The sequence below is a fragment of the Acartia tonsa genome, chromosome 3, assembly GCF_053477335.1.
Source record: "Acartia tonsa isolate MP-2025a chromosome 3, ASM5347733v1, whole genome shotgun sequence".
In the NCBI taxonomy this organism is placed as follows: Eukaryota; Metazoa; Arthropoda; class Copepoda; order Calanoida; family Acartiidae; genus Acartia; species Acartia tonsa.
In genome coordinates this window covers 46007889-46022483 of record NC_137262.1, presented here as the reverse complement: position 1 = coordinate 46022483, position 14595 = coordinate 46007889, and the positions used below count along the sequence as shown (strand labels likewise).

The 14595-nt window shown below is 34.1% G+C and overlaps 2 protein-coding genes across 3 annotated transcripts in view; one reads left to right on the top strand and one right to left on the bottom strand.

The window, feature by feature from the left end:
* Positions 1-14595, bottom strand: part of poe (E3 ubiquitin-protein ligase-like protein poe) — a 415170-nt gene that overhangs the window by 176298 nt on the left and 224277 nt on the right. The gene's annotated exons all lie outside the window — the stretch shown is intronic.
* On the top strand, positions 968-2645 carry LOC145315273 (uncharacterized). 2 transcript variants are annotated; one of them, XM_080155300.1, is made up of 3 exons: positions 968-1472; positions 1980-2073; positions 2365-2645. In XM_080155300.1, exons 1-3 carry the CDS (start codon positions 1347-1349, stop codon positions 2640-2642), a joined length of 498 nt encoding a protein of 165 aa, XP_080011426.1. In that variant the 5' UTR covers positions 968-1346; the 3' UTR covers positions 2643-2645. The 2 variants fall into 2 exon arrangements, with proteins under 2 accessions (XP_080011426.1, XP_080011425.1); XM_080155299.1 differs by having other exon boundaries at positions 1980-2645.

The window sequence follows — 14595 nt, the reverse complement described above, 5'->3', positions numbered from 1 at the left end:
AGGGGGTTTCATTTCCCCTTCCCTTTCTCTTTCCCTCTACTATGACGTCAATTGTAATAAAAAATCAAGGTACACCAATTATGCACATTTGCATGTTTGTGAGTATATAACACAGTTTTCCATTTTGAAATTAGCTAGATTTACATCTAAACCAGATACAACCAAATATGTACACCAATATCACTCAATATCACTCAATATCACTCAATATGTTATTATTTGGATGTTGCACCAGATTTTCTATAATAGAGTGACACTCGCAGCTGGTTAAAATAACGAAACCCCCCATCCATCCCTTTTACCCCATCCCCTTACCACCTACTCGATGAACGAACTGACTAATCAATGAGGTCTATATTAGCAACCTAAATTGAGTACACATTTTCCCCTTTCAATATATCCACGTATTCTATATCCATTATTATATCCCTGTTTGATCTATATATATATATTATGAACCAAATAAACAAAATTCAATTAGTCCCCAAAGTTGTTAAGCGAACTAATATGAAAACGTTATTAAAACAACTTAGGGGACTAGTGTAATAAACAGCCCAATGTTCCCTCCCTGTCTGCCTATATTACAGTATGCCTTTTCTTTCCGGCCGAACATTAAAGAAAGATGTTTTTTTTTCTTCATCTTTTTGATCTTAAAAGTATTTACAGTATATGTATCTTAAATCGCAATACTGTTGTAATCAACATTGTAAACGTCTATCATATGTCATAAAATATTTCTGTATGAAAATAGTTTGAAGATTTTTTTTTCTGGTTTTGACCAACCAATGCAGGTTAACTACTCTGGTTAGTTCACTGCAAGGTTTCAAGGATAAATTAATTGATTTAACGACACCTTTTTTGCACCTATTGCTTTTTTTTACCAAAACCAAAGAAAATTAAGTTTTGTATATTAATTGTCAGGAATAGTCTTTAGTCTACCCTCCAGCTATCAACATCTATGGTAGCCACTGAGTAGACACTCTACCCTTTTTGACTCCCCCCAAGGATACCCCATCCCCCAGTCATCATACCCTCATCTACACACACTCGCAAGGCGCACACCAACCCCTCTCCCTCAGCTGTCCTACCCCCACCACACACACACTCTCTCTAGGCAGGCTATCAGCTGACACAAAGTGCTGGTAACGAAGCCCTCTCATTGGAGGAATTAGTTCCTACCGACAGATAAGAGATCTGATTGGTCCAACGCACTCTCATTCGGTCACATGACTTCAGGCTATTGGCTAATCTAGATTGATTAGTGTAACACGCGGGTTTTTACACCAGTTTTTATCTGACCACGCTCGAATATACATCTCAATTATATAGTGTTGCTGCTTTATAAAATGGCAAAGAAATTGCTAACGCAGGATGCCTTAGCTCAAGTAAGGTCATTTTTACAAAATGACATAAAGGATGCCATCAGTCAAGCCGTAACCGAGAGCGTACAAGCATACGAGAAACTTCAAAAGGTGAGCAGCGACACTCTTAGTAAAACTTTTTTATCTGAGATTCGTAGTTTGCGTGATTCAATAGAAACTTTAAATGTTAAACACCGCGACGAAATGAACGAACTTCGTACGTTAATGGAAGGTGGTGAACTTTCATCGGAACAGCAAATTGCTGTACGAGTGGTGTCATTAACAAAAAACTTTGAGAACTTTGTCGTTAATGCAAACGCGCGTGAAAAATGCCAATCCACACTCAATGATTATTTTTTGTCCCAACTTGCTCACAGGGAGCAAAGGGACAGACTGTGGAGCATTCGTGTTAATAATGTCCAGTGCCCATGGCTTGATAAAACGCCGACAAGTCGCGAGGTTTTTGACATTGTCATCAGGCCTGTCTTGGTCGAACAGGACCCCGACGCAAACATCAATTACTCTAATACCATAGAGTATTCTCATCCCCTAAGCCAGAGGGTTAAAGGCCCCAGAAATTATATCTTCAGGTTTTACTCTCGCCATATGCTTTTTCAGTTCATGCTCAACAAGAAGAAGCATTTACAACTGTTGGACAAGAAGGCTCGCGACAAGACAGGTTGGACCAGCGCCGCTGCAGTATCTTTCGACGGTAAGAGTTTTCTTAAGTGTGCCCACGATCTTGCGGACACAAATAGAAGCTTGATGACCTACCTACACAGCGCAGGAATCGCGTCTAGGACTAAACTGTCGGGCACCAGCGTCGCCTTCCAACCAAAAGATGGCCCCCCTAAGTGGATAAAAGTGCAGAATCCTATGGCTCGAAGCCACATCGGGCTGATCTCCCCACTGCCTCCCCTACAGGAAATATTAAGCACTGATAATTTGATTGTAAAATTCATGCGTGAAAATGGCCAATCTAACCGTAACCTTTTCTTTCAAGGTTTCGAAACAGAGATAAAGAGCCTACTGCAGGACCTGAAGGACAACAAGCTGCGTGGAGCCCAGACAGAGCAGGACCATGAGGATCAACATTCTCCAAATCATAGTGTCACTGTTGATGCTATCTCCACAGCCGAATTTCCTGCCATTGAGAATACTGGTGCCGCAATTCCCGCCAAGACAGGCTCGGCCCCAGGTACTACACCAGGCTCTACAACCACAGGTACTAACGCAACATCATCCTCAGTATCGACAAGGTCAGCAGCTGCCAAACCATGAACAATGCCATGAGCATTCCTCTATGGATATCGGGTCAAAATTAAGCCTTGAAAAGGTTATCGTCATACTAGTAGTGTACATTTTGTACAAATTTCACTTTAATTGAGCAATTACTAGGTACTATTAGGTACACATCAATATCAAAGCTCAAACTTATTACGCTTAGCCGTTTTTATAACTATCATTATTATTATAATCTGTATAATCTGTCAATAATCGTAAAATAATCAAATTCAATGAATTAGACTGATTAATGATAATTGTGTGTAAACATATACTGGTAATTGGTAATTAGTAATTAGCAAATTAATTTTGAAATTAACTTTATTTACTGATTTATTCTTCTTACTGATTTTCTTACTGATTTTTTTACTGAATTTATCAAATCATTGTACTCGTTGGATGCGGGTAGGGGGGGGGGGGGGAAATAGTAGAGATTTTTTACCATGATTATTATATATGTTATTATTTTAGTGGAACACCTGCCGATAACTTCTGCCTGCATAGCTGAACCGGAAGCAGAACCTGCATCTCCAGATCCATGGCCTCCAGACACATCCTTAGACAGCTGGTTCTAGCCAGGTAGATGATATTTTGTGTCTAAATGAAAATGTGAACTATGACATCACTAGCATTCTCTATGACGATACGTTTAGAGAATACTCGAGCGACTATAACATTAAGTGTGACTATATAGACATAGATTCTCTTTTTAATAAATTTAAAAATACAAATGAGCAACTTTTTAAAATTTTTTCAATTAATATTCAAAGTCTCAATAGTAAAATCCAACAGTTAAGAAATCTAATTGAAACGGCCTCTCTGGAGGGAGTTGGTCCATCGGTCATCGCCGTCCAGGAGACCTGGTTGTCACAGGACTCGAACACAGATAGTTTAAGTTTAATAAATTACAACTTTATCTCCACCCCCCGACCAGAAGGGAGGGGCGGGGGAGTAGGGCTGTTTATTCATAGCAAATATCAAACAAAAGTTTTATTTCCAAATTTTTTTGTGCCACATATTTTTGAAACTATGTGTGTTAAAGTCACATTAGGGAACTTAAGGCATTGATAGTTAACGTTTATAGACCTCCACACAGAAACCCCGAGGACCTTGAATAATTTTTTAACATACTTGGTGACTTTTTAGATGTGATTGATGATAGCAACCTCCCTGTATTCATTGTGGGAGACTACAACTTAAATCTCTTCACGACTTATGACGTCTTGGGTCCTGCATCTCGTTTTTTTAATTTAATGGTAAGTAATGGGTATCTATCCTTAACGTTAAGAGCAACCAGAGTACATAATTTCTCGTACTCATTGATTGATTCAATTTTTTGCAAGGATTTCCTGGACAATTTTGTTGACTCACATGTAATTGTCACTGACCTATCAGACCATTTTGTATTGTCTAGTTCCTTTTCACATATCATTCCAAAACCCCCAAAAAAACCACAATATTTTGAAAAAAGATTTTTGGAAGAAGCAAATATTGATAACCTCAATTATGAACTATCAATACAAAATTGGGATGAGGTCTTAAGCACAGAGGATGTTGATTTAGCCTATGCGAAATTTTTTTCAATTTTCTTTAATCTTTACAACTCATGTTGTCCCAAAGACAAAATTCGCAATAATCGCAGGACCATGCCGCAGTCGCCATGGATGTCTAATCACCTTCTGCTGTGCAATAGATTTAGGGACAAGCTGTATAGGAAATCCTTGAGTTACCCAATAGAAGAAAATAAGGATAGGTACTCAACTTACCGTAATAATTACCAGAGAGCTTGCAGGGAAAGAAAGAGAATATACTATCAATCTGAGCTTGAAAAAGCGGGCAAAGATGGCCGCAAAGTATGGCAAGTATTAAGGGAGGTAATGGGTAAATCCAAGTATTCAAGTGATCTTGAATACCTGGAAATTAATGGAGCAAAAATTGAGAACAAAAAGGAAATAGCCAACGCCTTTAATTCCCACTTTGCAAAATTGGGTGAGAACCTTACCCCTGAAATTCCCCAAACATCAAAAGATTTTAGGGATTATTTACCCCCCCCCATTAATGATAGTATGTTCATTCCTCCCCTGGATGAACTCCAGGTATTTAACATAATAACGAGCTGCAGGCCCAAGACGGCCAAGGACGTGAACGATGTAAGTTGTAAACTCTTAATTCAATGTGCCGCTAACCTGGTGCGGCCATTGACGCACATATATAATCTTAGCTTTTCACAAGGAATTTTTCCCTCAGGGATGAAAGTGAGCAAGAATGTAGTCGTTTATAAATCAGGGCCGTTGACCAGCTTAGATAGCTGGAGGGGTGTTTCTATCATCAACACATTCTCGAAGCCACTCGAGAGGATCATGTACAAAACACTATATGAATTTTTAGATGAAAGATCCTTTTTCTCCACGCGACAGTTCGGATTCCGTCCGGGACTCTCCACGGCACATAATGTTCTTGATCTTGTCAATCGTATCACGGCGGCACTTTCCGAAAAGAAAGTGTGCGCCGGGATATTAATTGATATCAAGAAGTGTTTCGATCTTGTGGATCGAAACATCTTGTTGAAAAAACTCGAGCATTATGGCTGCCGTGGAGTGGTCCTGAGGTGGTTCGAAAGCTACTTTGAAGGACGGTCACAACAGGTTGCGTTTGGGGGAGAATTTTCTGATGTCCTATCTATCCTTATCGGTGTTCTCCAGGGAAGTACACTCGGTGTACTTCTCTTTCTTATCGTAGTTAATGATCTAGACTCTGCCACTAGAGACGCATTGCTGTCTCTTTTTGCAGATGACACATTTTGTCTTTTAACAGCTGACAACATTAGGGATCTGTTTATTAAGATTGAAAATACTCTTCCTCAAATTACTGAATGGTACAACAGTAATAAACTTATTACAAATAGCAAAAAAACCAAGGTTATTTTGTTTCAATCGCCAAGGCAAAATTTCACGGAAGAGGAAAAAAATCTTATAAAACAGTTTCCAGTTTTTATTAATTCTAACCATGAAGGAGAGAACCTTCCAGAAAAAATCCAGAAACTAGATCATATAACTTTTTCGAATAGTAACCCTGGAGAACAAGCCGCAAGGCACCTGGGTATTCAAATCGATGAGAAATTGTCTTTCAAAGTCCATTTTAATTTAATGCACAAAAGAATTTTAAAAATCGTATACTCATTACGTCAAATGCGTCATATACTTGACTCGCAACATCTTAAATTGCTCTATTTTGCCTACATAAAGTCTGTTCTCAACTATTGTTTAATTGTATTCACTGCTGTTCCAAACACCTTATTGGAGCCAATCTTAAAGCTCCAAAAGGAGTGCTGCCGCTTAATAGCAAAAAAACCACGCCGTTTTCCATCAAATATTTTATTTAAACAATTGGAAATTTTACCAATCAGGAAACAAATGGAATACGAAGTGTTTTTATTTATGTACAAATATAAAAACAATATGCAGCCAAGAGTTTTTGATGGTGTCTGGAACACACGTGATACAATTCACGATTATGAAACCAGATTTAGAAATAATTTCATAGTAGATCAAGCCAATAGAAATTTTATATTCAATTCACCATTACATTTTTTCCCAAGACTTTGGAACACATTACCTGAAAATTTAAAAACAATACCTACATTCCTGGATTTCAAACAGAAAGCTTTTTACTTTGTATTAAACTCAATATAATGGTTTCATTCTTTATTTTTCAGTCTTAATCTTCTTATATTTTATCCTTATTTTTAACTTATCAATAGTTTATTTTTACACTTTATGCAGGCAACAATATATCATAACATCATACTCATACTCATAATCACCAGAGCAATTTAAGTTGGATTCAAGTATCCTTCTTTTTTGATTTTTTGATTTTTTGGAATCTTTATCCCTATCATATTTAAAATGAGTATACGATTAAAAGGTTTTTTTGTACATTTCTCAAATATTTCACGCATCGGTTTGACATACTTAATTATAGCATCGGATCATTCTGTCCTAAATTTCAACCAAAATTTTGATGCCTTCAAGCAATGTTTTTTCTCTTTCCTTCTTTTCATTCATTGGGGTTGTACATGGTCGTCTCAGGGACTAAGGGATTCATTGGAAATTTAGCAAGGGTTGAAACTTAGTTCAAGAACGTCGGAGTTTTTTGTAAACGGCCGGGAAACGTTAAATACAAATGACCAATTAATATCAAATTAGCTACCTAGGACTTAATACACATAGAAATTCTTCTTTAATCTTAACTTTTCAAATTCAAATTTAATTTCGATTCATTTTTCAACTTAATTTTATTTTTCAATTTTATTTTTCAATTAATTTATCTAATTTATTTTAGACTACCTTGTCCCGGTCTGTACAACCAGGAGCTCCTGGAAGGCGTACATTGTGTCCTTCGAGTCCGACCTAAATACCTACATCCCCGTCGTCGAGTTGTCGTTCAAAATAGAGTTCTTACTAGATGTTAACCCCTGCAATTAAATTAAATTCATTCAACAAATTTTTTACATTACAGTTTTTTATCAATTTTTTAGCAACTCCTTTCCAATATTCTCTTTTCAACATTTTTTCAACATGTTTCTTCATAACAATATTTAAATTTAAATTTACAATTTTTCTTTCTTTTTCAACTTACTTTTACGGGGGAGCGCATCTAGAAACCTGTTGAGATTCTCACAAAATTTATTAAATTTTATTAAATTCTAAACAAATTCCTATTTTCAATCAAAATTCCTTCTTTTTTCGTAATTTTTTTCGTAATTTTTTTAGTTTTTTCCTTCTAAATTTTCTTTGGTCACACGAAATGTCTATATGTCATGATTAGGTTGGTTCATATTTACATATTGGGCACAGGATCCATCTATCTGTCTAATCGCTAGCCGGTCAACTCGTTGACCGGTCACGTACTAACATTGCTGTACAGGTTGACATATGGAAGTTATGGAGAAGGGGTTGCAGGCAAAGCTGATGTGAAGGCGAGCTCGTAGATGTTAAAGCGGTGGAACCACGAGCGGATAACTTTCTGATCCGCATTTATATGGCGGTCACCGGCCGGCGAAAGTGGTACCGACACCAACCACAGTCCAGCCCGAAGTAGGCTCAGCCGCACCTGGCCCGCCAAGAGAAATCACCTAGTTTATCAAATTCCGCAATTATGTTTACCAGTAACAATAAAAACATATAATTATTATCGTTATATTATGAAATATTAACATGTAATTTCAATATAATAATTAATTGTCTATGTGATTTACTCATAACAGGATTGAAGAGTTATTGAATAAAAGTTCTTATTATTATTATTATTATATTATAAATAGGAATAGATTTGTCAGGAAAGCCTGGAATTAATGCTAAGCAAAATAAAATACAAATATATTTTTTTCTCGTATTCATTCGAATCCGGTGGATAGGAACCGGTTCTCATCCATACGAAAAAACTATGCCTAACATCGTATTATATCCAGCTTTCTACGAATATAAAAATATACGATCATAAGATTAAAACCAGTATTTTAGCCCGTGCCTTCGGCACCTCAGGGCTAAAAAATTGGTTTTATTCTCATAATTGTACATTCTATATCCGCGGAAAGCGGTTTATAATACGATGAAAGAAATAACTATTAACAATTTTTTGACGGAGGTAGGTGACATTGGACTGTAAATTATACTGGTATCTAAAGATGACTTTTTGTTGTATCGGCTGTTAAAATTCTATGTCCACACTTTTCAACCATTAGCTTTGATAAAAATATTTGATGTTTGATATCATAGATAAGCTTGATAATTTTTTCCTATCCCTAAAGGTCCTTATTTTCAATATGCAAAAATGAACGAAAATACATAACGATATTTGACCTATTTAAATTACTTCCCACAGTACACAATTAGGTGATAAAGACGGAACACAAACTTAAAATTTTCTCAGGGATAGGATAATGAATGTTACTTAAATCTTTCCTATAATCATAATGAATATAATTCAACTATATATAGTTGATATTCAATAAGGGGAGGAAAGAGTTGTTAATCAAACTAAGCTTTATTGTTAAGGATTTATTATTAAGCGGATCTTACTCAAGATCATGATGATAAGGGAAACTTAAAGCTGGCTAAAACAAATATCGTCCCATCCACCCTCTTTACCCCTACGTCCCTCCTACTGGATGAACTAACTGGCCTAAAAGTGTTAAAAATCTAAAAAGGAGACAATTTTTCTATGTCTTTATATCCATTTCTATTGTCCCCTCCCTTCGTGAAAATTAGTTGAAAAGTAAATACTCTTAAATCTTGTTAATAGAGTGATTACTGTAGAAATAAAAACAATTAAGGATATTTTCTTTTAGATAATTACAACAAATATTCTCCCCTGGCTTTAGGAGCGCAGCTACTCTACATATATAATATGTTTTATGGGTCTGTTAGTTGACCTATAAAATTTAGGATATATGTCATATAAAAAAAAAACAATGACGTATTTGTAAAAAACACCATAAAAGAAATAGTGGTAAAATAAATGTACATCACGTGAAATATCTCTTTAGATGTCGATTGCAGTAGAGTATAATTTGAAGAGGTATAAAGATATTTTTGGTTTCTATTAGATTTTTTTTTCAGATACATAAAAGAGAATAGCGTAGATAAAACTTATTCTTTAGACTTTGCTATTTGTTCAAAGAGCTTCGCTGCCATTGAAAACACAATTTTGAAAATATCTTCTTTTCCGTAACATGTGTTAATGTTTTAAGGGTATTCATTCTAAAGTAAAATACATTTTACTTAACTTGTTATTTTTAGATGTCAAGCTTTTAATATAGACCTATTTCATCTAATTTTTAGGTCAAAAACAATTAAACAAGGGCGACAACATCCAAAACTAACTTATATCTTATCTAAGAATGTAAGAAAAAACGCCAAGCAAAAAATTGAACATAATAAAAATAAAGAAAAGGTGTTGTGAAATAGATAAGTATAGGAAATTTTCACAAAAAATTGAGTTCTCTATCAAAAATAGAAAATCACATTACCAACTATTTAGAGGAGGAACTTTCTTCTTAGGATAAAATAATTTTATTTTCAACTTTCTTGAAAGACTTAAGATAGCCCCCTTTAATATTTTATTTATTGAATAAAATAATCCGTGGTGTGCTGAAGGAGGTTGTCAATAGCCCCCCAACACAAATATTTGGAAGTTCTGCTTTCCTCTTTTCAAAATACCAACTGGGCTTCCTACCCTCCCCCCCCCCTGGTAAATTGCTGCACACGTCAATGAATTAAATAGACTAAATCTTTATATTAATAAAAAGTTAAAATTCAAATTGTATTGTTTATTAAGTTTGGGGAGGGTTAGTTTAATTATGTTCAGCCCCTTTTTGTTTATCTTGATAATTAATTGTCTTTTGTATTTATTCAGGCAGTATTTTCGCACACTTTTTGCTTTACATTCTATTCAATTTATCTCTTTAGATAGTTTATCTAAAATAATTTCATTTAGAATTAGGGGAATTATAAATATTTTTTATGGTAGAGAGATGGATATTTCTTACTACTAAGCTGTCCAGTATCTAAATGAAGCTTATCTCAAAGGCAGAAAACAATCAGAAACATAGTAAGGCACAATATCTCTTTTGCCTTTAAAATGATTTAAGGTTTTAATCAAATAGGACAAGTATATCAATCACAATAAGCTGAATAAGTCACTTTTAGATAAAGAAATTTTAGTAGATTAGTGTAAAACTTTTGAAAAGAACGTTTTATTGTAAGTTAGTTAGATCTAAAATTCCCCTTTCTTGAAAGTTGCTTAGCTTCTCTTAAATTTACTTTGTCTGTTATTACTATATATTTATATACTTTATATAATAGGATACAGTTGATAAGTATTATTAAGATTACATGACTTGTTAGGTTTATTGTTCATTAAAATCTCGTTAACCGCTGAACCTTTTGAGATGCTTAACATACACAATAGGATGGTTTTATACTTTTTTTTCTGTACAGCCTTGCTCCCACTTCTAAGACTGAGCAACTAGATGCTACGTATACTACAAAAAATAGTAAGTTGTGTATGTGTGTCTGCTAAGATGTCCTCTCATCCTTCCTTTTTAGGCGTATTTTTATGACGTCAAACATGACGCTTTCCGCTGTCACGTTCAATCCACAGTTTATGCGTCACTACATATCCAAATGAGATTTGGCACAAGGGGCTAGGGGTGAGTTTTAAAAAAATATTACCCACATTGCACATTACTGTATTACAGTTTATTGTTATTAGGTACATAATCGTTCTTGTTGGTGGATAATAAATACAGGTATTACGTTGAAAAGATTACCCACACTTCACATAAAAAAGGATTAGCCAGGATTTATAATTTTCCCCTAGCTATCCTTTCCGACTATCTATTTTTCTAACTTCATTTCATCTATTTGTCTGAGGGAGGAGGGCGGTGGGGGAGGGGGGCATTGGGCTGTTTATTAAACTAGTCCCCAAAGCTTTATAATAACTTTTTCTTATTTGTTGGCTTATTCTCTTATTCCTTTGTTTCCCTGATCTGGTTTTACTTTGTGTGAAAGAAAATTCATTTCTATTTTAAGCTGGAATAACGATGCATATAACAATTAGACACAATATGATGTACACAGTATAGTATAGCCCAACTCCAGAGGTAAGTATAAAATTCAGATGTTTTGTTGATTTTTTCTATGGAAAATAAGCATGATTAATTGTCTTTTATCGTATTTAGAATCATAAATGAAGATTTATATTTACTTTTATAATCTTTTTTACAATCATTATCGATTTTAGATAAACTTTCCTTTAAAGCCTTTTAACTATTGTATTTGATAGTTCATTTGAATTAATAACATTATTGTAATAAAAATGCAAGAACGAAAGTTTTACTTTAATAAGAATGTTTACGTTCAATCATAGACGTCCAAGCTTTTTTTTTTGGGGGGGGGGGGGTAATTCGTATTTGGGGGAGTAAAATGGCGCGCGAAGAGCGCCGAAATTTTTTTTTATCCCCCCCAAAATTTTTACCCCTTGGGTAATTTGCTTGGGGGGGGGGGGTTAATTACCCCCCCCCCTGAAATCTGTTGGCAGGGGTAAATTTTGTTTACCCCCCCAAAAAAAATTTACCCCCGGGGTAAAATTTTTTTTTGGGGGGGGGGGTAATTTAAATTTTATTAAATATTTAGTATTAAAAATTTTTTTTTTGTTAGAGATTTTTTATTTTGGGGGGGGGTATTTACCCCCCCAAAATTGTGTAGGGGGGGTAAATACCCCCAGGGAAGGGGTAAATTTAAAATAGGGGGGGGGGGTAAAATGAAAATTTTTTACCCCCCCTTGGACGTCTAAGTATAGACTATGTACAGTTCAGCAATACAGTGTTAGGGAATCTAAGCAATGTCCCTATTTCCTATAAATATGTAAATAATACAAAATAAACATGAAAAGTATGTAAAGTAAAGGTGTAAGAAATGTTCGAAATATTTAAATCCCCATTTCAATCAAAGGGCGGGAACAAGTTTTCTTAAAATAATTTTTGACTTAGATTTGGAAAAACAAAAAAAGTTTTGTCTCTGATTAGAGCAGTTTTAAACCTGGCCAAAATTGATTATATTGCAAAAAAGAACAGAAAACTGTAATACTGATAAAATTATTGTGATTATTAAGTAAATGCAATGTTTAAACAACATAACTAAATACATGCTATCAAGTAATAATTATTCTTGCTACATATTCTTGGCAGGACTTATTAACGTACAGTCAAACCCCATTTAAAGAGTAGCTGCGCTACAGACGTTTCTTATCTTCAGGAAACTTGTCTCTATCACTGTTGCCACTCAATGTTGACTTGTGCTAAAAATAAACTTGTACATAACGCGGAAATGATTGTTATATAATACAATACAATGCATTGCATACAGTCACAGCGATTTCTAGAGCAGCTTTATATTATAGGGTAACAACAGAATTACAGTCTAGATAGTCTTGACTTTCTAATGTCATATTACATTTAAGAAACAGTATTCTCTACTCTAGGATTGTCTGATAATAGCTATTTGAGAAAGTAACAAAATTTTGGATTCTCATCAAACGATTTAAATATTCTTTCCAGTTTGATAATTTTCTACGAATGATAAAATGAAAATAATAAGGTTAACAAAACTGGAATTAATTTCATTATTTTTAATTTTACTATCTACGGAAGGCTGTCTATAAGAAGATGCGACAAATAACGATTTTAAATTCCTATCGCTTTTAGGGATAGTTTTATTATTTCCTTTAAAAAAGTTTTTTTTCTATTTTTCTCTTATTATTTCACGTACACCAAAATATGCAATGTCAAACGTGCAAAATCAGTCGTCCAAATAGATCAGCACATAAAATAGATTCACAGTTATTAATCATTTTTATTATGCTATTATGAAATTTAGCTGTAATGTATAAACATCCTAAACACCTTTAAATGAGAGAAAGCTAAAAATAAAATTCTTAAATTAAGAGCTTTCAAAATAAACATTTTATTCAAATTTTTTTACTTATTATTTTTTACGTATTATTAATTAAAAGTTTTTAAAAAATCATAGAAAGGATGATTTTACTAAGGCATTTAATCATTTTTACTGCTACATAAAAATTTCTTTAAAGGGATAAAGTCTCCGTATGCTAGGAGTATTTTATGAGTAAATCTTTGTATAACCAGGATGACAACATCCATTAAAGACGTTCAGATATACATACATTTGCAAATATAGAGTCACAACGCATTTGATAATTGACATTATTAAACGAATCAACGAAAAGCCTGTAAACATGTATCCCAAAATTTTCTAAAACAGGGACTTGATATGGACATACTTACACATTAGATCTTGATTATAGAGATTCTTCGCTTATAGCATTAGGGTGATAGGAACCCATATTTCAAATTAAAGTAAATAGAACGATTATAATCTATAAAATATTGGTTAAATAGCCAAAAATTACTGTTTGGTATTGATTATATAGTGGCTATGCTTTTTAATAAAAAAAATCAACGGTTTGAAATGTATAGGACAATTTTAATATGTCTAAGTTAAGAGCTATCAGTTACGAACGAACGGACAGACCTACTCTTATTGTAGGAAAGCGTCGCTCTCAACAAGGGTTGTGCAAATGTTCGCCGGTGTTTAGGGGTAGAAAGGACATTAAACGTATGGGGAATCTTTGACAAAGTATAACACAGATTTTCAATACAGTTTGAATCTTCAAAATATTGAAAATTGTGTTATTAAGTTTTACTGTGATATTAAAAACAAGGATGTTAACATCGATTGTAGCGAAACTGAGAAAAATGATAATATGAGAAATTAATTGTAGAACTAGAGTGAACACGCTACTCAATAAAAAAACAGAATAGTATTTCTATGCAGTATGGCTTCAAAACCGGCTATTATCCGTTGGGTTAGAATCGGTTCTTAGCCATAGGGAAAAATCATGTATAGCGTTTTATCAAAGACAATTTTTCACGTATATGAAAATAAAAAGTACAAAATTAAAATCAGTTTTGTTGGTCCGAACCTTTGGACCCTCAGGCCTAACAAAACTGGTTTTAATCTTATAACTTTACTTTTAAATATCCGCAGAGAGCTGTCAATAATACGAGGCGATAAATAACTATTGCTTTCAGAGCTACTCTTGATAATCTATACAATAATTAGTCAAAGATTGAGTTTGGGGGAAATATCCGCAGTTTCTAAATCAGCGGGTAGCAAAAATATGCTCAGAAATCACATTTAGTCATACTTATACATCTCTAGACACCATGTTATAATAGTTAATATTTATATATCCATATGTATATATAGTTTTAGTAGTGATAAATATGGTTTTATGACTGTATTGATCCACATATGTCGAATCAATACTTTTTGTTTTCGGCGATTTTTCTGTGATTTTCATAATG

Coding starts and splice junctions, on each gene's coding strand:
- LOC145315273 (XM_080155299.1), top strand. CDS start 1,347: ATGGCAAAGAAATTGCTAACGCAGGATGCCTTAGCTCAAGTAAGGTCA. Junction 1,473..1,979: donor CATACGAGAAACTTCAAAAG/GTGAGCAGCGAC, acceptor ATGCTTTTTCAG/TTCATGCTCAACAAGAAGAA.